Source organism: Pleurodeles waltl, chromosome 8 (genome assembly GCF_031143425.1).
Source record: "Pleurodeles waltl isolate 20211129_DDA chromosome 8, aPleWal1.hap1.20221129, whole genome shotgun sequence".
Taxonomy (NCBI): domain Eukaryota; kingdom Metazoa; phylum Chordata; class Amphibia; order Caudata; family Salamandridae; genus Pleurodeles; species Pleurodeles waltl.
In genome coordinates, this window is record NC_090447.1 from 197,929,841 (window position 1) to 197,953,756 (window position 23,916).

Genomic DNA, 23,916 nt, shown 5'->3' on the forward strand with positions numbered 1-23,916 from the left:
TATATATATATATATATATATTGAGTTGCACATGTTGTGCTTAGATGTCGGTATTCCCCCGCCTTGCCGCAAAGGCAGGGTAAAAAAGTGGGTGGAACTGACGTCACCACCCTAGCGAGGACTTCATATGGCTCCGATGAAGTCAGATCGAGTTGCATGTGGAGCGTGCTATTATGGCGTCCTCGTCGACGTGGAGAGCTGGAAAAAATAGTTTGTCAAATGCTGGTGCATTGGGAGAATTCATAAGGTGAGCAATCCACATCTAGCTACTGTAGCCACCAGAAAAAGCATTACCGAAGGTAAGTGCCTTGTTCTTTATTATATATGTCACCCCTAAGGTAGGCCCTAGGTAGCCCATAGGGCTGGATGCTATGTAAGTAAAAGGCAGGACATGTACTTGTACGTTTTACATGTCCTGGTAGTGAAAAACTTCCAAAGTCGTTTTTCACTACTGTGAAGCCTGCTCCTCTCATAGGCCACCATTGGAAATTCCCTTACATACTATTAAGTGGTAATTTCTGATCTGGAAGGAGTGGCATTGTCATGTTTGGTATGGTCGGAATGGTAGTGAGAAATCCTGCTTATTGGTGAAGTTAAATCTAACATTACTTTTTTAGAAATACCACTTTTAGAAAGTAGGCGTTTCTCTGCACTTACTGCTCTCTGTGCCTTACAGCCTGTCTCCAATCTACTTCTGGTCTGTGCTGGTTGACAGCTCCCACAGGACAAGCTGCATTTATCTGCATACTGATGGGTCTTCCTGGACAGGAAAGGTGAAGGGGCTCTCACACTTAAAAGGCTAGAGGCCTGACCCTACACAAAAGACTGATTTCTCCCCCCCCCACCTTCCAATCCCCCGCCTTCCAGTCCTGGCAGACAGGACTGGGTTGAAAGGGGAACTGGTGTACTTCAAAACCACTCTTTGAAGTTACCCGCACCTAAAGGCACATTTGGGTATATACACTGGGTCTGTAACCCACTTTAATCAGACACTTCTGAACTTAAAACTGGACTCTGTCAGAAGGACTGCTGTGCTGCCCCACGGTCTCATCTGGACTGCTTTTCTGGAAGGACTGCTCTCCTGCTTGTTGCCCTGCTGCTTCCCGACTCTGCTGGAAGGACTCTGGTTTCCCCCACAAGTGATCTCCAAGGGATTGGACTGACATTGCCTCCTGTTAGGAAGTCTCTGGACCATCAAAGACTTCACCAGAGAGAGCAAATCGACGCATCAGAAAATCCAAAGCAACACCCTCAAAATTCGATGCAATGCCTGCAGAGTTGACACAGCCCCTGTCTTGCTGAAAAATCACCTACCGGATCAATGCAGCGCATGTTTCATCCTCCCAACGCTTTTTGGATTTTCCACGCATCATCTCTGGGCATCAAAATATCCCCTCACTGCAGTAAGGAGCCAGGGCTGTGCACTGGGAAATCCATGCATCACCTTGCCCGCGAGTAAAGAATTGACGCATTACCTCCCCTGCACTGGAAAAATAGACGCATCTCTTTATTTTCCAATGCATCACCTCCTCTACGGCCATCTGCGTCATTATTTTTGACGTATCCCAGGTACTATGTGTTAAAAAGATACAACCACTGATTCTTATGGATTAAGACCCATCTAAACCTTTTAAAAACGGATATTTGATGTGTGCACATTGGATTTTTGTCGTTTTTGGTCTTGTTTTACCTCTAAAACTGCTTTTTTCTATCATCTGTAGACTTAAACAAAGCCCTGGTTATTGTCTGTACCTTTTTCATGTAGTTGCACGTGTATCGTATCTAATCATCCTGAACACTCCTTGTCTCCTATCATGGTATCACATATTTTGTTGCACCTTTAAAGTACCCAGAAAGAACAGAAATGTCTGTTGTTCACTAAGTAATGCATTGCTATGCATGTCAGTAACATAATGGTCTGTAGGCTTGCAAATGGGTTATAGGTTGCTAAACTCTGTTTAGTAGTGTGCATTTTCACATTAGGCTTGCGGAAAAGGCAAATCCATTGGTATTTTACCTACTCTGTCATCCTGCTCTTTTCCTTCCCAAGAAATTGAGAATTTTCTCAAATAAGCAGGACAGTAGAACCTTCTAACAAATGTATGCTGATACTTTAAGAGAATTTGGATTGACAATGCACGTGTGTCCCTCAGCATGTGGGGCCCACCCACTTCTATATTCTTTACCAGCCTCCATACCCAGTTCCTTTTTTTCCTCACCTATCTGGCTGGATGCTAGGATTGACTTCTCCAGTGAGTCTTCATTTGAGCAAAACTGTCTTTTTCTTCTCTTGTCTCCTTCTACTGAAATAGTGTTTTTTTAATTGTGTTTTTGAGGTGGGTATAGGTGGATTACTTCTTCAAGCTGCAACATGATTGGGACACTACCCATAGAGTTCTATCAACTATCTTTAGCACTTGGAATTTTTCATGACAATATTTTTGCCAATTTATATCTTGTCTGTGAACAGTTTAAAAAGTTCTTAAGAGATAAACTCTTGGAATTGTCTGGGAAATTTGTTCATGCATTTCCCAGTTTCATTTGTTCATTTGACCTTCTAAAGTTCAAGAGTTCCTCCATCTCCAGGATGTCTTGAGCTTTAGGCCTTGACAGATGTGGTTCATAGAACTCCTCTTCCTCTGGAAGGGTGTCTTTCTGTTCTTTAATTGAGGTCTAGGTATTCTATTTGGGAAGGAAGGCTTAGCCATTCCTTCCTTTTTATTCTGAATTTGAAAGCCTGGTACATGGAACAACTAACTCTATTTGGACTTATCAGAAAGAACACTTTCATCTTGTATGTGGGTACTCAAATACATTCAACCAGAAAGCAATATAAAAGCATGTTGGTATGACTTTATCTCTCTGTCCTAGAATGCTTAATTAAATTGTTTTCCATTTCATTTCACTTCACATTTGACCTCAGTAGGTTTGAAATATGATTCCTCTGAGTATCAGTTATGATAAGCCTTTTCAACATTTGAGCCCACAGCCTTTGTGGTGAGGCATATTTGCTGATTTGGAAGACAGCCTTATTTGCAAATATTACATAAGATAGAATATTTATGTTTTTGGATCATATTACCTATGGAAAGTATTGTTCTCTGGATGTTCCCTTCCTTCATTCTGAAGGTTTAAACAGAGTTTAATTTAAATCAAGATAAATTGTCTGAGACGCTTTTCACCATAGACACTGCTTCCTTGGCTCAAGAAAGTTTGCGCAATCTAGATGTCTCTACATCTCTGAAGAGTTACCTAGACAGGGCAAAGTCCTTCATATTCTGGCTTCAGTTTATCATGTATTTTGCTGTTATTCTAGGGAACATGGTTGCTATAGCCACTTTTGCCATGAGACTCGCCTCTTGGATTTGCTAAGTGTATAACCTCTCTGGAGTTCAGGTTATTCAAAAATGTCATGTTCATTCTGTCAGATTAAAGGCAGCTTTGTGGTCTTTCAAAATGCAGTCAAATACAATATGCTGATCTTGCAACCATGCATAATGGAAAAAACATTGTAGTTGTGTGTGGTGGTTGATGCTGCATATGCATAATGTCAAGTGTGGAGGTTGGCTTGAGTATGGAAGTTCCAAATTTGTTTGTACTAAATGCAGTTTAAAACGGTCATGTTGACATGGCAATAAAATCCCCTTGCCAAGCTCTAAACTCCCCATTTATTACATGTATGTCACACCTAAGGTAGGCCGTAGGTAGTCCATAGGGCAGGGGGCCTTGTAACTGAAAGGTTAGACATGTACTTTTTAGTTTTACATGTCCTGCTAGTGAAAAACGCCTAAATTCGTTTTTCACTACTGTGAGGCCTACCCCTCTGATAGGATAACATTGGGGATTCCTTATTACATTTAATAAGCTGTAATTTCCCATTCGGAGCAGGTGGTTATTTCATGTTCGGTGTATTTGGAAATGTAATGAAAATCTCTATGTAATGGTAAAGTTGGATTTTTTTAATTACAATTTTAAAAATGCCACTTTTACAAGTTTGTATTTTCCTGCCCTTAGCCGTTTGTGCCCGTAACCTGTCTTGGGGCACCTGACTGGGTGTTATTGACAGTTAGACTTTCTGAATTCCTCCCAGAGAGGCATACAATGATGGATTAGGTATTCCAGAATGGGCCTTCTGCTGGCAGAAAGAGAGGGGTGGAGTTGAGCAGAGCTCCTTTTGCAACCGCATAAGGAGTTCTCTGCCTTCATACAAAGGACCTATCACCTCCACATTGCCAGTGCAACCAGCTTGGAGATAGGGCAAGAGTCTTGAGATTCCTTGCACTTCAAAGCAATTGTCTAGATAGCTTCTCCCACCTTCCAGCAGGAGGGCACCAGGGTGTAAACATAGGACTTCAGACACCAACTCTTGAGTTCACTCCTAGACCTGTGGAAGGCCCATCAGAGGACTGCCTGCTGCTGTGCACTCTGCAATACTGCGTTGCTCTGTCTGGAAGGACTGCTTTGATGTCTGGAGCCTGCCTTAAACCCTCAGAGGTCAGCCCTGCTGTTGAGCCCTGCATCTTCACCTGAAACCCGGGGCTGCCAGAGTGACTCCAAGGGCTGGTTTGCAAGTCTCCTGTTCAGAGCCACAGGGACACAAAAGGCTCCCAGCATCTTAAAGTGACCCTTGGACCCAGCCCAAGTGAGTCCTGAACCCCCAAGGGGGGGGTCCCCACCATTCCTTTACTTGTTTGCCTATCTGCCTGAGGTGCATCGCCAGTCGGATTGACTTTGCAGCTTCCTGTGCTCCATTCTTCTCCACAACAGTAAATCCTTTTCAGCGGTCCTTTGCCAATGGGGTGGTATCAGGCCTCATGGAACCGTCTCTGGCTACATCCCTCTGCCTTGTCTTGCCGGAGATTTTAAACTTCCAAAAAAGAGAATAAGGTCAATGTCTACACCTTCACTGGGGCTTCAACCAAAGGCTTCCTGACCATGCTTCCTCCTCAGACACTGCCTGCAGCTTTGCCCCGGTGAACGTTACTTTCTCAGAACATTTTACTCAAAATTTCTTTTAAGTCCGCAGGTAAGTCCTAACTTTGCCCAATCCACTTCTTGTATCTGAACAGCGCTCCATGTCTGTTGGCCATATTTTTTTACTTTGACCTAGTCTTGCATGACTGGCTGTCTGTGGTTGGCGCTTTGATCAATAGGCGCAGTTTTTCACTACAAACTTTAAACAAAAAAATCCTAACTTTGGTTCTACTGATTAGATTTGTGTTGTTTTGGTGTCAAATAATTTATTAAAATTTACTCTATTTTTTCTAAATTGGTGTGGGAGTTTTCATGTTTGTATTTTCACTTTATTACTGTTTGTATGCTGCATTAATATTTTACACATTGCCTCTAAGTTAGTCCTGACTGCTTTTGGTGCCAACCTACCCAGGGCTAAGCACAGGTTAATGTAGTGACTTTCTGTGGTTCACCCTGCAAGGGGATTGTGGCTGTTGTTTGACCAGGGCACATACTAAAGTCAACCAACAACACAATTTCTCACAACTGTTTATAGATGATTTCTGCCCATTGAGACTGTTAGAATGACAAGGGCAGTATTGGAGCCTAGTATTCCTGGCCTAACCTGCAGCAGCTTACTTTAGCATATTATTTATACATTAACGGTATCAGCAAAACAGCTAAATGTAATTTTGCCCGAATCCACTTATTTTTTTTTTACTTCTTGAATGTTTGTAATCATAACAGAATAAATAACACCATCTCCCTAATGGGTGTATTTGTCCTTACAGTCTTTTATTGCAAGTGATATTTTCTTCATTGTTGTTGCCTTAACCGTGATATTCCCTGATGGATTTGTTCAATGTAGCTTGTGCAGATAAATGCACCCATCTAGAGCTAGAGGCTGGGAATACATTACTTAATATGCTGTTTTATTATTGTAATAAAAAAATTATACATTTTAAGATATTTCCCCCCCCCTGCAGAGTGCGACGGTTGACATGGAAGAGAATTTTAATTCGTCACAGAGAAGACATTCCTTTGAGTGGCCAATCTGATGACTTACACAAAGAAATTCAGAAGCAAAGAAAGTTTTCCTGTTTTGAAGAAAAAATATTTGATGTGCACGGAACTAGAGGAAATCACATGGACCTTGGACAGCTTTATCAGTTTTTAAACGAAAAAGGATGTGCTGACGTCTTTCCTATGTATTTTGGAATTGAGGGACAGTAATCTAATTTAGAATATGTATCCGTTTAATATATTGTCATGGCCAAACATACTTCTAATTGTACTAAAAAGGACTTTTATATTGATGAAAAAATATGTTTTCATCTCATTACCTGCTCTTGTCAGAAAAGTTGCTTTGAAAGTAAATTGGCAATACGATGTATAAGTACATCAAAATAGATGAATTTTAGATTCATTGTACATGATGAGGCATGTATTTTTTGTTTTTAGAGTCCAAACAGTTCAACAATTAATCACAAATGATTTATTTGAATAATGATTTATTTCATTGGTTACCGAGGTGGGACTGGTGGTGTACAAAGATTCCTCTTGTGTTTGTCTTGTTAGGTTGCTGGTGTGATGATACCTTCCATTAATGCAATGCAGATTACAATTTACTAGATACTTTGTAGCCAATTCTAAACGCTCTCATAAGTGAAGATTTCTGACTGTAGGAAATTCACAAAATTGTTCCAGGCGATGCTCGAGACCTGCACCACTCAAAGCTTTCCAGGTTTAATGCAGGAAACGTTTTGTGAATTACTTTTTTTCGCTTTGGTAGAGGCATTTCCCCAACTAAATATTCCTGCCATTGTTCAATTGAACATCGTGAGTGCATGAGTGTGCGATTGGGCTTTTTTTTTTTTTCTCCGTAGGAAATTATTTTTCCTCAAGGAGAAACCCCTTCCCTGAACCCTCAAGCATTTTGGAGACGTTCCTTCTCGTCTAGGAAAAGGCTTTACTCCTGCCCTTAACACAAGTACATCTACACTGATTTCGAAGGTGGGTAGAAGCCATGGACTACTTAGAGAATGTTCTAAATTTGTGAAGTGAACTCAAGGTTTTTAGTCTTCTCATATTTTCTAGGGGAACCACGCTATGAAACACATACTTCCCACCTCTTGAGTACGATTTACTCGTGTGTAAAAGAATGCACAACTCAAGGTCATCTTTTAGGTATTTTATAGTCGTTAATCCAGCCGTTTGTTACAGATTAACACACAAAAGTGGCCTTATAAATCAGACCCTTCAAATCACATCAGTTCCGATGGCAGACCTATATTTGCTTTCATACAAAGGAACGCAACATTTTCGACAGTGGAGAAAATGTTGTGCCTTTCATTTTCAAGTAGTACATGAAAGAGACTACTCGATGTTATGACATTGACATTCTTTGGTGAAAATCTTGCACTAGTTTTGAAATCACATGCATCCTCCGTCTTGGGTTTTGAAACTGAAATATATTAAATAGACCTTACTTTTTAGATTTTACTTCTTAGTATTTGTGTGGCTCAAAATAGTTTTGGCAAGTATAACACACCGAACTACCTTAGTTTAATCATTTTTTAAACAGTTTGAGAAAATTGTAAATGTCTATTTTGTAATAACATTTTAGAGGAAATTTATATTTCTTACAATACATATCTACTTTCTGAAGGAAACCTGGTTTGCATCTGAAGTTAGATAAGCAGGTGTACATACTGGCGACTAAATCCTGAATTACAATGAAATGCTAATAAAAATGAATACATTCAGAATGCCATGCTGTATTTGCTGAAAGAGGTCCTATCAATTCACAACTATGCTATCTGTCTTGTAAACCCTATGCCAGAAGGATTCGGTGTATGCCATCATCAATTTTAATAGCCAACTCTCTTCCCATGTAACAAGCAAGTGCACAATTCTACTATTCTAATGTTCCTGTTGTCTGTTAAAACACATTGCATGATTAAAAGTAATCTCATTGTTTCAATTACAAAGACCAATTCTGTTTCCCTTTGGTTAGGTTAAACGTAGCCTACCTAAGCAAATTATCCATTCACTTTCACTTAACTGATGTAAGGCCCACGTTCACCACTGTGAACAGGGTTGGGATAGGTCTGGCAGTGATTTTTCTTTTTTAATTTTTGTTTATTATTATTTTTTTTTTTTTGAGATTCCACATCTGGTCCGTTGAATGCCAGATTTTGAGATCCGCCCTTGGTCAAAAGCTTAATAGTCTTAATTGCCAAATCTTCTAAAATGAGTACTGGTGGGATCACCACTTAATACCTCCTTGTAACATGATAAACATCCAACAGAATACTTTTTATTAGACTTTGTCTGTGTATAAAAATGTTATGTTATTGTTTTGCCTTTCTTGTGCACCTTAAATAGTTTGATGAACTCCATGATGGAGTGGCAAATTGGGGTTTGAGTTTTGGGAACCATTAAACAAATATGTCACTTAAACGGAGTTGTGGCCCTAATAATTAGGAGTGTACTGGTTGAATCATCCAAAAGCAAAAAAAAAAAAAAAAACATATATAATCCAGCATACTATGTAACATCACATCTGCTGAAACCCAAAAGAATACTTAATGGAATATGCAACCCACTGTCTGCGCTGGTAAAGTTCTTTGTGGAGTCTGCCTCTAAAGACAAAATTCTAACCCAAGTGAAGGATTAAAACCATAAGCTTCCTGGTTGCGTTTTGACGATTAACATAAGCATGTCTCCATAGTAAATGTTTGTCAGTGAAGGTGGTTCAAGATTATAAAGAATCATCCATTGCCCCATCTGGCAATTTTCTTGGACGTCACCCACATACTTTTATTTTGGCACTTTTCTAAAGCACTTCATGCACCCAAAGGTATCTTGGCGCTAACCTAACAGGTGAAAAAGAGCATCAATACTAAACATCAGTGAATTACAAAACTTAACAGTCCATTGAAAACAACCACATTTTTCTAGACCTTATGAAGGGATGTTTCACTATGCAGAAGAAAAATAAGTTTATTCCACAGCTGTGTGACTGCAACTGAACAAACCCTTCCTTCTAAGGTGCGTCAATAGTCAGCAATAATAGTTATTCATATCATCTATGCCTGCAAGTAGTGAACGAAACACACAAGGTACACAAGCGGGTACCCTCAACCAAGAAATCTCTCAACATAATATGGTATGTTGTCACTGCTACACAATTTGGTAGAGAAAACTCTTAGTGAACGTCATCTGTTTCTGCCCTAACCGTTCATAATATACCACCACAGTTATCTGAAATTCTAGAAGAAATAACGGGTCCACCTTCGCTGGAGAGCTGTTTTTTTAGGTTCATGCATTCTTGTAGACGAAGCAGAATATTTTAGGCGTGCAGTGGTTCGGTGGCAAATGTCAATGAGTGCATTACAGCAGTCTTTCCCATGCTGGGTAATATTTTTTTTCCAGTCTCAGGCATCCAAAAACTGTACAACAGATAATGAACCAGCATTTAGAGGATAAACTATATGGGGATGGCGTTCTCTTCATTTATGCACTGAGACCAATTCTAAAAGCATATGAGAACACCCTGCACAGCACCACAATTACGGACATTGGAAGTTTCATATATGCCTATAAGGGTGTGGAGATAAACATAAAAAGAGTGGATGAGGTCAGGAAGAGATTGTGTGCAAAAGGAGGACATTAAGGCAGACGCAGATCAAAGATAAAGTTGCAGGACTGGTATCTGAGACTCTGGGTTTAGTGAGGGTCCACAACAGAAAAAGAAGTTCCACCAGGTTAAAAAAAAAAAAATGCCACTTCAGATCTTTGCCTTGAAGGGCTCCATGGTCGTGACAATGCCATGAGGGTGTAGCTTGATGGAAAACATATCACACTTCCAGAAGTAGAGGTCCTTGTGTGAAATGAATTCTAGCTGACAAAGAACAGAGAAGGAATCAATTGGACAAGTTAAACAACTACACAATCACTAATTCACACCCCATGCCAGGCGATTAGCAAGAGTCGTAGAAAGACCCCCCCCGCAGCTGACTATATCTGCTTAACTTAAAATATATAAAGAAAGTGGTAATTCTGGTACACCACCTGAACTCCACATATAGTGGTCTGACCAACCAACGTCTCCCGAATATGCAGCTACTATTCAATACACTAATACCATACTAATACCGTACCCATCGCCCCTGCTGACAGTACTACCCACTCTCAAACGCCTCTCTCTACATAGGAGGTCTTAACTCACCCAACAAAGAGCGCCGAATATGGAGATCTATTCTTCAACAACAGCCTGACATCATCTTTCTCCAAGGGATACACCTCCTTAAGCAAGACAATAAATGGATGCATCACCCATGATACCCCCTCACCAATGCTGGTCCTCTCTCTCTTCCAAAACTGCAGGCGTTGCGATCCTCTGTAAACCACATATCGGCCACAACCCTCCTCTATTACCTGTGACACACGACCATTTCAACAAGCTGACCCTACTGAAAGGCAACACCACTCAATCTCATAAACATTTACACCATTAACACGGCACAGGATATATAATTACCAAAGTCCTGGTTCACCAACAACGGTCTACAAGGGATCACATCATAGTAGGGGGGGACCTCAAACTGGTTTTGAACCAGAACTAGACAAACTCACCAATGTCTAGGCACAGGCACGATGTCCACCCTCAAAAAAGAACCAGCGGACCTTTGACTGGTCGACGCATGGAGAAACTTGCACCCATATTCATTTTCTCTCATGTTCATGCCATCTACTACTGCATCCACTATCTCTTCATCACCCGCTCCCTACTTCCAACCTTAGAATCCACGTCAATATCAGACATCTCTATCTCGGACCATGCCCATCTGACCCTGACATTGAGAGAGGGCATCTCCCTCAATAATGGTCCCCTACGCTGGTGACTCACCCTCAGAGACCCAGTAAATAGGGTGACTATAAACACTGCTGTAGCAGATTACTTCACCCAATACATCACCCAGGACACCTCCCAGCAGATACTTTGGGACGCTTTCAAAGCTACTATTAGAGAAGTACTTAAACCGTAGTCTTTGAGAGAGCACAAGAGGAGCAACTTCTAGAACAAATCCTTACTACTGAAATAAAGAAACTAGAACATACAGATGTCTGCCCCTTCTTGCGGTGTGCAGACTTGTGGGCCATCGTTTTAGTTTGGTATAGTTTCATCTTGTGTGCCAGTAAGAAGCCTATTTTATCTCCCTGTAAAGCAGTGTTTATCACACTTTTTAAGGCTGAGCCGTGGGGGGTGGGGGGTGGGGGATAATCACCCCCCCCCCTCAGAATTTTTCATAATTATTCGATTGAGTTGACAATGTTTAAATATGTCTAGACTTGTTTAAACATTGCAGTTAAGTTCTGCCTCCCAACCCATCTCCTTACCTGCATCGGATGTGTGACGTCCATCCACCTCAGAGGGTGTGCAGGAGGGGCAACGTGACCTAGGCGAAGGAAGCAGAACAGAACCATGGTGGGCGAAGTCACCACAACAAACACATGTAAAAACTGATCTCTCTTGGCAGGAAAAAAGGGGTGGGCCAACCAACACTAAAGTCCTGCCGATTGGACAAGGAGGGGGCAAGGGGGAAGTGATTTAAAGTCCGATGCAAAAGACGTACTATCAATACAATCTCAGAGCCCTTTTCGATGGGCGCTCCCACTCCCCTACAATCCACTATCAGGGTCTCCATATTACACCAAACCTGGGTGACTGGACACAAATAAACTGGAAGAACTGTGGAGGAGACTATCTGGAGGACCGCTCAAGATAACACCCACTTTATATATCCTGGCCGGGGCATATTAATGTTAAAATGAACATCCTCCCCCGCCTCCTCTACCTTTTCCAATGTCTCCCTGCGCCCACTCCCACAACAGCCATTCTACAACTGCAAGATCTGTAAATTCATTTGGAATTGAAAACGAAAATATTGCTGTATTTTGGCTAATTTCTTGGTCTCCTCCAGGGGAACCCACAAACTCTGGGTATCTTTAGAATCCCTAGGATATTGGAAAAAAGGACACAAATTTGGCTTGGATAGCTTATGTGGACAAAAAGTTATGAAGGCCTAAGTGCGAACTACCCCAAATAGCCAAAAAAGGGCTCGGCACTGGAGGGAGGTGGGGGGGCAGCAGCTAAGGGGTTAAGAGCCTTGGGATAACAAAGGTTAATGCGGAGTTCTGGTTGCTCTCCAGGCTACATATATATAGGCAGACCTGGCTCCAAAATGTGTTGAGAATCGGTATGCCTACACAAATTCAAGCGTCCTTGCAGTGTCTTATTGCATGAGCAATGAAAAGAGGTTGGGGATAATCTCTTCTAGCCTTCAGGATAAAAGTACAAAGAACATAAAGTGAATCACAGACTCTACCCTCCCTCCCCCCAAACTCACATTTGCAAATAGATGAGCAACTTCTGCCCTTTTTCCAGGAGCTAGTGTGCTGTTTCACCGGCAGACTGCCTAGTATGAAGTTAATATACAAGGATCTTTTGTGGGGTGGGTTGAGTATGTCCAGGTATGGTTCTAAAGTGAGGATAGGCTTAAAAGTTGGAAGCTGGTCTATCTTCTTCCTTCTGACTGATTGGTGGAAATATATTGCCAGAACCTTTCTTTTACGACTTTTCCACTGTCCACAGTCATCAGGGCAGTTTCACTCGCTTAGATTTCAGCCAGACGTCTTCCATAATATCCAAATAAGGTCTCAACTCAGATTTTGTTCTTATTCTTACCAGTACAAGAGGGGACGTAGTGTTGCATACTGCTTGACAGATTTAAAACCCATCTCATGCCTCACTGCATCCATCGTGGTCCCTGGGACAAGGAGAAGTAAGCGGCATACAAAGCGATTCTCTGCTCTAGCCAGCCCCTGACCTTTTTGTAGCCCCACAACTCTGCTCCGTATAGCCCTGCTGCAAGGGCTTGTGGGCTATAAGCCTCATGGGTGGAGCCAATCAATCTGCTTCCCTGGCTTTCGGCAAAGATACCGAAACCACTGGCATATTGACTCAGTGTGGCCTCTTCTTTTAGTAGTTGGGCTGACCACAAGTTGGAGTGAAACTTTACTACTCTGTAATCGTAATATTCAATGTGATCCAAAGGGATTCTATACATTTTACAGGAGCTCCTCAATTTAGGACTGCCCCTTAGGATCATATATTTAATTTTCACAGTATTAATCCGTAACTTCTTTAATGTGCAGTAGCTTTCAAATGCCTTCAAGAGCTTATGCATGACTAATTCCTGAAAAGAGCACTGCATTATCAGAAAAAAGTAAAACTGCATTTTTTTTTTGGTTCACGCAGACCGGCACAGCAAGATTTAAGGCCTTCGGGTTGCTGGCGACATCATTGATGAAGTTATTAAACGAAGCTTGGACCAGGATGTATCCTTGTCTCACCTCAATATTAATATTGAAGCTTTCAGTGGTTTCTCCTCTTAATCCATATCTTACCGAAGAGTTATTACTGTATAATAACTTAATTACTAATAGTTTTGCTGGACATCCCTGGGCTGATAACGTTTGCCACAGAAGGTCTCAGTTTACTGGATCAAAGGCCATTTTTAAATCAATAAATGTCAAGTATAATTCCGTTTTTTTGTGCTGGCATATTTCAGGCCGGTGTTGAATAACCACTTTGCTTGGTCAGTTGTTCCTTGGCCTTTCTTAAATCCTGCCTGTGATACATTGATGATCCCATTGTCACACATCCAGCCATCTAAGTGAGTGTGTATAAGCGTTGCATGTATTTTCCCTGCTGCATTGAGCAGGATCATGCTGAGAGCCTCTCTTATGGAGAGGGACGAATATGGCAGATTTCCACTATGCCAGTACCATCCCTGGGGTCCATATCGAATTGTAGGCAGAGTTTAAGATGGGTACCCATTTTGTGAGCTCTGATCTAAATCTGTCCTCTGGGATCCGGTCATGGCCAGGGGCCTTATTTTGTTTCTGGCTGAGGGTTGCTGAACACATTTCACTTTCAGAGAATTCTACTGCCAATGGTTTACTCTCTAGTGTGCTGTGTGAGGTAGTGCTTCGAATCTTCTCTATTTAGTACTCTTCTGCTGATCTTCCACTCCCAAACATACTTCGCTTGGTGATACGATTTCTATAGCTGGCAGAACTGTATAGTGATGAAAAGTAGTTAAATCAGGAGTCAGGCATGACGGTGCTCTCTAATTTTTTTCGGGGTGCCTTGTGGTCCCAGTCTTACTACCGCGCAGAAACTCCTGGTGTTTTTGCTTCCAAGAGCTTTCGTGACTGCCTGCCAGGCACATGCACCTGGCTTTTTTGCATTTCACAAGACACTTGTACACCTGCTTTAGTTACGCATTTTCCCAATCAGGAGTAATGTGTCCTGATTTCAATGTCTGTGAAAGTGCTGATTTTCACTTGCTGCATTCCTGATCGAATCATTCTATATGCAGGGGATTGCTATAGGAGAAATATGTGTACTTCCAGGGCGAGACTGCTGAATGCTTGGCCATAGGGACAGATTATTTTAATATTTGGAACCTTGAGATTATCTCTGGGTTGTTAGGGTGTTTTATATCCTGATATTCTCTAATCATATTTTGCTGGAGATTTAGGGCTTTATTGAAGCCAATATTAGGCCTGCTATGCTGGCACCAGCTAATGGACTTTCTGTTTGTTGTTAATTGTAATGTCCCTTTCCTTAATTCATGGCTGAAAGTAATGTTCAGGCTAGCCCTCCATGGCACCCCTAAGCTTGCTATCAGCTGGTCATGATCGCACTCAATTCTTTGCTCAGTTTCGAGGTCATCGACCAACTGCCATGATTCCAGGTTGACTAAAATGTAATCTATCAAGCTTGTACGCCCTCCTGATCAGAAGGTGTAGGTGTACTGGAAGGTGTAATGCGCGGGCGAATCTGAGGGCATGGATCCATTTAAGGGGCGTAGATCATTTTTGAGTGACAAGGATGAAAGGGAGCTTGCAGATTGGCAGAGTTGAAGGATAAGATGGTCTGCGGGTGGCACAGTGGTGCAATGCATCTTGGTTAGCCAGTGTATTATCAGGTTTAATATTAAAGTCCCCATTGTGTTTCCTTTGTGGGTTTTGTAGTCAATGTTGAAAAACCATCTGCAGTGATATCATCCTTAGCCCACGTCTCCTGAAAACAGAAAATTGTTTTTGATTTAACAAATGTTACCCAATCCTTGTTGTCTAATTTCAGTTTCAGGACTTCGATGTTCCAACTAAGCATTTCTATCCTGTTCATAGTGTCTGAGCTGATGGCTACCTCCTGTGGGTAGTGGACTGCATATGCTAGCAATCCCATCCATCCATTTTGTGTAAGCTTTGGTAATGTGTAAATCATATTGGCATGACTATGGGTATTTCCCAAGCTCTGTGGTTCCAGCTCACGCTAGGCAACTGTCCGCTGATCGTCAAACTTTGAACTCCCGCCTTGAAGGCGTGGCTGAAGGGACCCAAGGTTAAAGCCAAAATAGAAGGCTTGTAAAATTCTTCATTCTGATGGCTTCTTGGCCCAGCATGAACCGCTTTGAATACCATTTGGTAAGGTTCAGGTAGACCTTTATGAACCAGTATACCCCAGTTGGACAGTGTGTCACTTTTACCAAGGATCATCTCTGCCATGTGCTTATTTGCCTACCCTGTTATTGTGATTTTCCCTCTTCTATAGGGTGTAACAATGTAAATCCAACTCTCATCAATTCTTGGGAAGACACTTTTTGTAACCCTTGCAAGGAACGAAGCACTCTCACTAAATTGCATCTATTGAGGAAATCGTGATGTCCCGGAGACCGGTAGGTTGGTGTGAATAACAAGATTGCAGGTTGCTTGCCTGTCAAGGTTCTGCACGTCTCTCTGGGCCCTAGGTCACTGATTATGGATCCAGTGGATCCTTGTTGCCCCTGTCCTGTTTGTAGATTCCCAATAACCATACACAATGGTTTGGAGGGTAAGGCGCTTGTGTCTGCGGTTTCCGGTTCACAATGCCACTGTTCATAAACTTGTCTGCTATATACCAGTCTTGTCCCTTTTACGTATGTATTGCTTATGGTGTGTGTACCATTTAGCCACAGTATTGCTCCTTGATGAACTGAACCAGGCATAGCAATGTCTTGGACTCCTGTATTACCAAAAGATTTGATTGCCGCTGGTGCATTAACTGTTGCAGTTGTGTGACAGGTCTTCACCCAGGAGTTAATTTCTAATTTCTGATCTTTGTTGTTAGCATCTGCAATAAACTGTTGGCATGGGCCATCGTCATAGATATTGGCCTTAGGGCACTCTGGAAAGCTTCAATTACGTGCTCATGGCCCCTGCAGGGTTGGTCTTCGGCAAAGAGCTTCAGGCTTTAGTATGTTGAACTACAGGCCCTGTTCCCCTACTAGACAGTTTGTTGTCTTCAGGCTACAGTCTGTTACCAATTACATGCCCTGTTCCTATACTAGAAAGTTTATCTTGGTGCATAGCCGTGGATCCTGACCAAACCTTATGGGGGTTCTTTAATTATACCAATCGGGGTAGCTGACAAAAACCCAAGCGACTGGTTGAAAATAGCCTCGTTGCTTAATGTTGATAAGACTTTACTTCCTAGTCCTTCTATTGCAATACTTGACGGGTTTGATTGACAAGCAGCTGTGACCTGCACGTTGTCTGCTGTTTCAGGAGCCATCCTGGTGCCAGTAGGAAATCTTTGAATATGTGTGTACTTTCGGCAAGATGCATCACATCTCATATTTTGTGTGGCATATGATACATTTTCGAAATTTGTAGTTTTCCTTCTTGGCTTATCTAACTCTTGTCATGTTGTCAATTTGCACTACTTGAACGAAAGGTTCTTCAGCTTTGAGGCTTTTTCCTTCTTGTATGAGTGTTTTCCTATCCTTGGGGTTATAGGGGCTAGCAGGCTGTTCTTTCTAAGGTTTTTCTTTGTGTTTTTTTGAAGATTTGTTTATAGATGTTGCTTATAGGGTTGCCTCCTTATCTGTGGTTCTATACTTTCGCTCATCTTGTGGGTCAAATGCAGTGTTTTGGGTAATCACTGAATCACTTGTTAGTGCCATCTTCAGGGTCTGCCAGTGTTTTCTGATCCTCAATCGAGACATGACCTTGGTCCAACTGTTGCGTAGAAGGGCTAGAATAATTAGAGTTTGGGTCTGATGCAGTAGCAGTTCCTCTGCTAGTTGCTTTTTTGCAAACATCTAAGATTGAACTGATGTCTTCTGGGACCTCTGCGAGCTTAGTGACTATCTCTGAGCAGCTTCTTATCGTGCTGGAAAATGTATTACTATTGAGCAATTCTTTCACCGCACGCTCTTGCATACATATGAGAGCCAATAGTTGCAATGTTAGATGACATTTCACAAAGTACTTTTGTTTGATCATCCAGTTGTATGCTGTGTGCTGCTAGATTGCTTGTCATGAGCTCCCGTGTGCTACACAGTGTGTGCATGATGGCGATAGTAGATTCCTCTGGGGACAGCTCCGGGGAGGTAATTTATGACTTTATTGTCTCTGTACCGGTTGCCTGGAAGCCGTGGCTTCATGGTGCTGTCTGGGCAGGAGCTGTCGGACCCGTGCATGCCGTGATATGTATCTACAAGGCCCAGGACGTTTGTGCAGCTCGATTGGGATGTCAGACTTCCTACTGGAAACGACGATGACTGGTTGGAGCAGCCCAATGGAATCACTGGATAAACACTGGTTGTCATTCTCAGTCGTGCCGTTCGTTGCAGATGGACTGTTTGATGTACTCAGTATTGGCTTCTGGCTGTTAGGCCTCCCAGCACTGTTCTGGACTGCTGCAACAGTTACATATGATGGTTAGTCGGAGCTTACTCATTCACTCTCACGGTGCAGCCTACCCCTACCGTCAGAGCCTGTGGGAGCGTTTCTTTGAGAGTCGATTTCCCGAGCAAATTCCAACTCTGAGGATGGGTAAGGTGTGCTCCAGTAATCTTACAATAATCATATTCTGTTTGTGTGCCGGATGATAATCACTCGCTATTTATTCTGGCCGGCGGCTGCACATTATTAAACGTATTATTATAAAAGTAGTTAGTAATTTTGTTTCGTGGCAGCTGTAGCGGCAGAGTGGCACTAATGTTTACTCCCGAGCCCTTGATGAGAGGCTTGTTTTACCACTAACTATGAGGTCTCTGTGCTTTGCTTTTTTGGATTTTATTTTACCATTTTGATTCAGCTTTTTAGGTGATTCGGGATCGGGTGGGATGGGCACAAGGGGAAATGAATGGGTGGGTGCAGTAGTCAGTGAGGTGAACGCATGCCTGGTCGCATTGTGTGTTAGTTCAGGCAGTAGTTTTCCAATATGAGAAACTGACAAGGATCTTTTAGTTGCAAGATCATTTGTATGCTTTGCAGCATGTGTGGCATTGCTTTCTGTAACTTCTTCTGTAGGGTTTGCTAGGGGCCTTGGAACAAAAACTTCTGACGTTTCTGTAGCCATTCTGTCTTCTAGAATGCCTTCAGCAGTTCACCTGGTTGATTTATTTGAATTGAGTGGACGTTGGTTCGAGTCTTGCAATTGCGTATTTTGCCTCTTACTTCTGGTTACTTTTGACATTCTCCCAAGGACTATTGGCTATTGCCTCGGGCTGCCTTTGCTGGTATGTGACCCTACAATGCTGTGGGTCTTCAAACCACCGGCACGATCACCATCGAGTACTAGTTCGTAGTGACTTTCTCCAGCTATGATATGTCCGCACCAGTATAATTTATCCCATATGGTCACCATCAGCTCTTTAGGGTAAGGTAGTATGAATAAAGTGGTAACCGAACAAGAAATATGCCTGCTTGGATTCCCGCTAGAAGCTGAGGGCCGTGCAGAGGCTTTTTGATGCTCTTTGATGGCTTTAGTACTTCTTTATTGCTGCTTAGCAATTGTTTGTATTTCCAGCACTTTCTGATGCTTCTGATGGTTAAAGGGTGCTTTTTAGGTTGCAAGGACTGTTACCAAATGCTATTGTTGAGATTGATTGACTTGAATTGATTGATTGACTTAAATATAGCTGCCCTCAATTCTTGGTCCTCCACTCACAAGCCGCACCCAGGCCACCAGCCAACCCAGACCCTCACCAGCCATCTCCAGCTATACAGGGCAGTACAGTTTAGCCATATTGAGTATATGGTCTGGGAGTTTGTCATTACGAACTCCACAGCTCCATAATGGCTTCACTGAATACTGTATTCCCCAAAGGGAGTGGGCAAAGGAGGGTGTAGCCCCCCTCAGGGACAGTAGCCATTGGCTACTGCCCTCTGACCCCAAAACACCCCTAAATCTAGGATTTAAGGGCCTCCCTGAACTCAGCTCACCAGATTTCTGGCAACCTAACAAGAAGAAGAAGGACTGCTAAGCTGAAACCCCCAGCAGAGAAGAAGGAAGACGACAACTGATTTGGCCCCAGCTACACCGGCCTTTCTCCTGCTTCAAAGAACCTGCAAAAGAACAGTGACGCATCCAGCGGGACCAGCGACCTCTGCCAAGTCCCAGAGGACTGCCCTGCACTTAAAAGGACCAAGAACTCCCGTGGACAGCGGTCCTGTCCAAGAAGAAACCAACAACCAAGGACTCCCACCTCATTCCGAATGTGTGAGTCCTAACCACTCTGCACCCGATGCCCACGGCCCTTGTCCAGGTGGTCCAACCAGCTGGAGAGGATCCCCAGGCGATTCTCCACCTCTCCACGACGCCGCCTGCAGAGGGAATCCCGAAAGCTCCAGATGAAGATATTCAGCATCAAAGGACCCACTGCACCCGCAGCTCCCAGGCCTTGGAGAAACCACCACCCAGTGGAGCCACGTTCAGCAGGCGGCCCTCCTCCTTGTCCAACCAGTGGTGTGCCCGAGACGCCCCCCTGGACCTCGCCTGCAGCCTCTGGGTGACCCCCGGGTCTCCTCATAGACCAGCATTGGAAACCCGACGTCCTGTTTGCACCCTGCATCCGCCCGCCCCTGTGCCGCTGAGGGTGTGTGTTTGGTGCCTACTTGTGGTTCCTCCAGTACTCCTCTAATCCCCCCCCTTGTCTGCCCTCTGAGTCGCGGGTACTTACCTGCAGGCAGACCTGATTCTGAGTACCCCCGTCTCCATAGGAACCCACGTTACAATTGCTCATCTTTGACCTCTGCATCCGGCCGGCCCCGTGTTGCTGGTGGTGGGTGCTTGGGGTTAACTTCACCCCAGCCGGTGGACTTCCTAAAACCCAGAGACTGAAACTGTAAGTGTTGTACTTACCTGTAAAACGATCTAACATTTCTTCCCCCCCAAGAACTGTTTCTGAAAATTGCACTGTGTCCATTTTCAAAACAGATTATTGCCAATATTTCAAAAACTGTATAACTTATCGATTTCAAAGTACTGTTGATACATGTGTGAAATACGAATCTATTGAAGTACTTACCAGCAACCTGAAACGTGTGGTTCTAAAAATAAATTAGGAAAATATATTTTTGCTATCTAAAAACCATTGGTCTGGAGTTGTCATTAAGTGTGTGCTTCTTCTATTGTATGTGTGTGTACAACAAATGGTTTGCACTACCCTCTGAGAAGCCTAACTGCTCGACCACACTACCACAAAAGAGAGCAGTAGCATCATCTACATTAGCCTCTGTTAAACCTCTGGGGAACCCCTGGACTCTGTGCACACTATGCCTCATTTTGACATAATATATACAGAGCCAGCTGCCTACAGTTCATTGTTTAAATGTGGAGCGATGTACCCATTTGTCCTTGGAGATGTTATAATGCAGGAACATGGACTGAGATCGTATACATTTGTTTCAAATCTGTTTGGGATCACACGGAAAGGAGATGTTCCCATGACAGACTTGGGAAATTGTCAAACTGTTGCAACCTGGAGTCTGGTGATGAATCATAGTTGGATGATATCTATTCAATGTAACATGAACTGACACCTTTGAGAAGTCAGAACGTTCCTTTGAAATTGATATATGAGTGGACATTTGAACTTTTATCAGTCTGCAGCATTTTCCTGAGCAGACCTTTGTGGCATGCAGAGATTGTCCTTTTGCTTGCTGATCTTGATTCTTTGCTGATGCAGATTCCCTGAATGCTGTATCCCTTGGCGAGGTATCTTCCTCTCTGCCATTTGCCCTCACCCTTGAAATGTCTGGTTTTTGTGGTTTAGTAATCCTTTTATTTTGCCCTTCAGAAAACTTGTGTCTGAGCTTCTGATATGCTGACGCTTCCCTTACCTACCTTTTGTCAAATTTAGTATTCTGCAGCCCAAGGTTATCTCTTTCCAAATTATTTTTGTCCTTTTTGTATTTTGCCCACAGGTGTTCCTCCTACGTATGTTGTTCCTTAATTTTTTTAAGTGTAGGGCTTGACCTGTGCCCAGCCAAAGATTACTGACGCTGCTAAATTTGATTACACTAATGATTGTTAATTCTGAGCATCGTGAAATATCTGTGTAGCAGATATTCTTATTGACTTGAAGTACCATTCTTCTTGAGCGCTTAGTTTTATTAATGACCTGCCTCATGGAAGAAGTAACAGATGTTCAAGGTTACAAACGTGCATGCTTTCGCTCCTGGACACACATAATTTGATGCAGCCCCTAGGAGGTTGATATGCGGACCCCCTCAAGGCTCCCCTGTTTGCTCTGTGATTCACCAAGTCAACATATGATGTCAGAAAGGTTCTGCAATGTCGCTGGATATTTCCATTACAGCCTCATAGTTGCATTTGTAAATGTATGTCTTGGCTACGCTAATAATCAATATGCAGGAATGCTCACATTTTATTGAATAAATTGCACACTGCAGAAAATGTATGAGTCAGATTGGTACAGAGTCTGCTTAAGAGCATCTGTGCCTTTGACAGTTTGCAACAGATTTGCTAAAGGTGGAGGACCATGTACACGTTATACTCTACATCTGGTCTTCAACGGGAAGAGCCTGGGTACATACTCTCCAAATCCCACAGTCTGGTTCACTCCAGAAAGCTACAATTACTTTAAAACAATAGTTCGTATGAAGATGCCAACATCGGAAATAAAGAGGAATGAGGTTGTTTTTCGTTCTATCCTCCTCTTACTGGAATGTCCTGTAGAATGAAATCAGACATGCCAACAACTATGTTAAATTTCAAGCTTTCCTTAAAACCCTTCTCTTTAATCAACCATGGGAGAATCCTTCAAGATGTCTCCCTACCTACTGATCTACTCTCTCCGCAGGCAGCACGGATCTGAAGCCCCAAGAGACTTTTATAGTGGTGTGTGCTGTATAAATGAGTTAAATCAATAAAAATCTGAGCATTTAACAGTCTCGGGCCACTCATGCTTCTAGGCACATGGTCCATCGCCCATCAAAAGAACTTCAAAGTGGAAGCATTTTTCCTAATTCCTGTTGGCAAATATACACTGTTCAGCTGCGATAAGAGTGAGTCACATCATTTAATTCAGCATGCATACTTTCACTTGGAAGATAACTTGAAACATATTCTAAAGGAATCTATTTGTTTCAAGGTATGAGGTTATAAAGGACATCAGGTTGCTCTGCAGATGTACCAAAATGTTACGTCTAAAGTCCTGAGACAATGTAGCTTAACCTACCAAATGAAGGTCGTAAAGGAACAGAAAAAATTAGGCTGAACGGATCATTGACATCCTAACCATAAACCAAAAAACTAAACTGTGAACACTGAGGCATTTGATTGTGCTGTCTTAGAATCTAATTGCACCTTTTTATTATGTAGTTTTGTAAGTTTTTTTGTTACCACTTTGTTAACCATTGCCAACAGTATTTAAAGAGCTCCCATGCTTTGGCAGAACAGTAGCGATCCTTTCAATCCTTTTTTTTTTTTTTTTTTTATAAATCACACATTTGTGATCGGTGAACATTATATCTTGTGTGTAACTTGGGAGGTCGGTTTTGTAAAAACATTTTTTTGTGTTATCTTATTTGATTTGTGAGAGATTTATATATATATATATATACATATATATATATGTATATATATATATATATATATATATATATATATATATATAATTATTATTACCCACTGGACAGAATTACACCAAATTTGGCAGCAAGCTAGCTGTCGATGTGCAAATTGTCCTTTGGGGGGTTTGGTGTAAACCCGTTCAGAAGGTTAGGAGAAATTAAAGGAAATCCAAATGTGTATATTTGAGGTCGCAAAGCTTTCACAAATCATAACGTGCAGGGAAATGCAGACCTCTGATTGGCTGCCAACACTTCAACCAGGAAGTGTTGGCAGCCATCTTGGGACTTGGCTTCTGTAGAGTCCCACAAAAAAGTTTTAAAAAACCAAGGTGCCAGAGTAGAGTTACCCTGACCCCTTAGATCAGGTGTGGAGTCCCCTCAGAGCAAAAAATATATATATTTTTTAATATTTCCCAAATTTGCGACGATGTTGCAAATTTGGGAAACATTAAAAAAAACAAGCGCAGGCTCAAACGGAGGATTTTTACAAGCCACTGGTGGGCCAGGTCCTGGGGGTATTTACAGTTTCTATGCGGAGGGCCCCCGCCCGCCCCGCAGCCTTGGAGACTGCCACTTCCATGGTGCTTTTAACTTAAGAAACATGGAGGGCAGGTGGCCCCCCTGCAACCCTGGGGACTGCCACCTCCCCGGAGCTTTAAGCTTAAGAAAGATGGGGGATGCCCTGCCCCCCCCCCCCCCCCCCCCCCCCACCACCACCACCACCACCACGGCAGCCCTGGGGATCACCACCCTCTCAGGGCACTTAATGTAATGAATGTTGGCGGGGTTGGCCAGCCTGCAGCCTAATGGACTGCCCGCCCCCTCCCCAGGACACAAAATAAAACAACATGTGGGGGACTGACTGGCCCCCTGCAGCCCCGGGGACTGCCACCTGCCCCGGGCACTAATTATGTGGAATGCGGTGGGGACACCCAGACCCGCATCCCGCATCCCTGT

At 42.8% G+C, this 23,916-nt stretch overlaps 1 protein-coding gene across 1 annotated transcript in view; it reads left to right on the plus strand.

Moving 5' to 3' along the window:
- Nucleotides 1-7,721, plus strand: part of RWDD2B (RWD domain containing 2B) — a 56,931-nt gene extending 49,210 nt beyond the window's left edge. The window contains exon 5 of the mRNA XM_069204075.1: nucleotides 5,940-7,721. Coding sequence (XP_069060176.1) covers nucleotides 5,940-6,186 — 247 coding nt within the window. The 3' untranslated portion in view covers nucleotides 6,187-7,721. The remainder of the gene's footprint in view (nucleotides 1-5,939) is intronic.
- The last annotated feature ends 16,195 nt before the right edge of the window (nucleotides 7,722-23,916 follow it).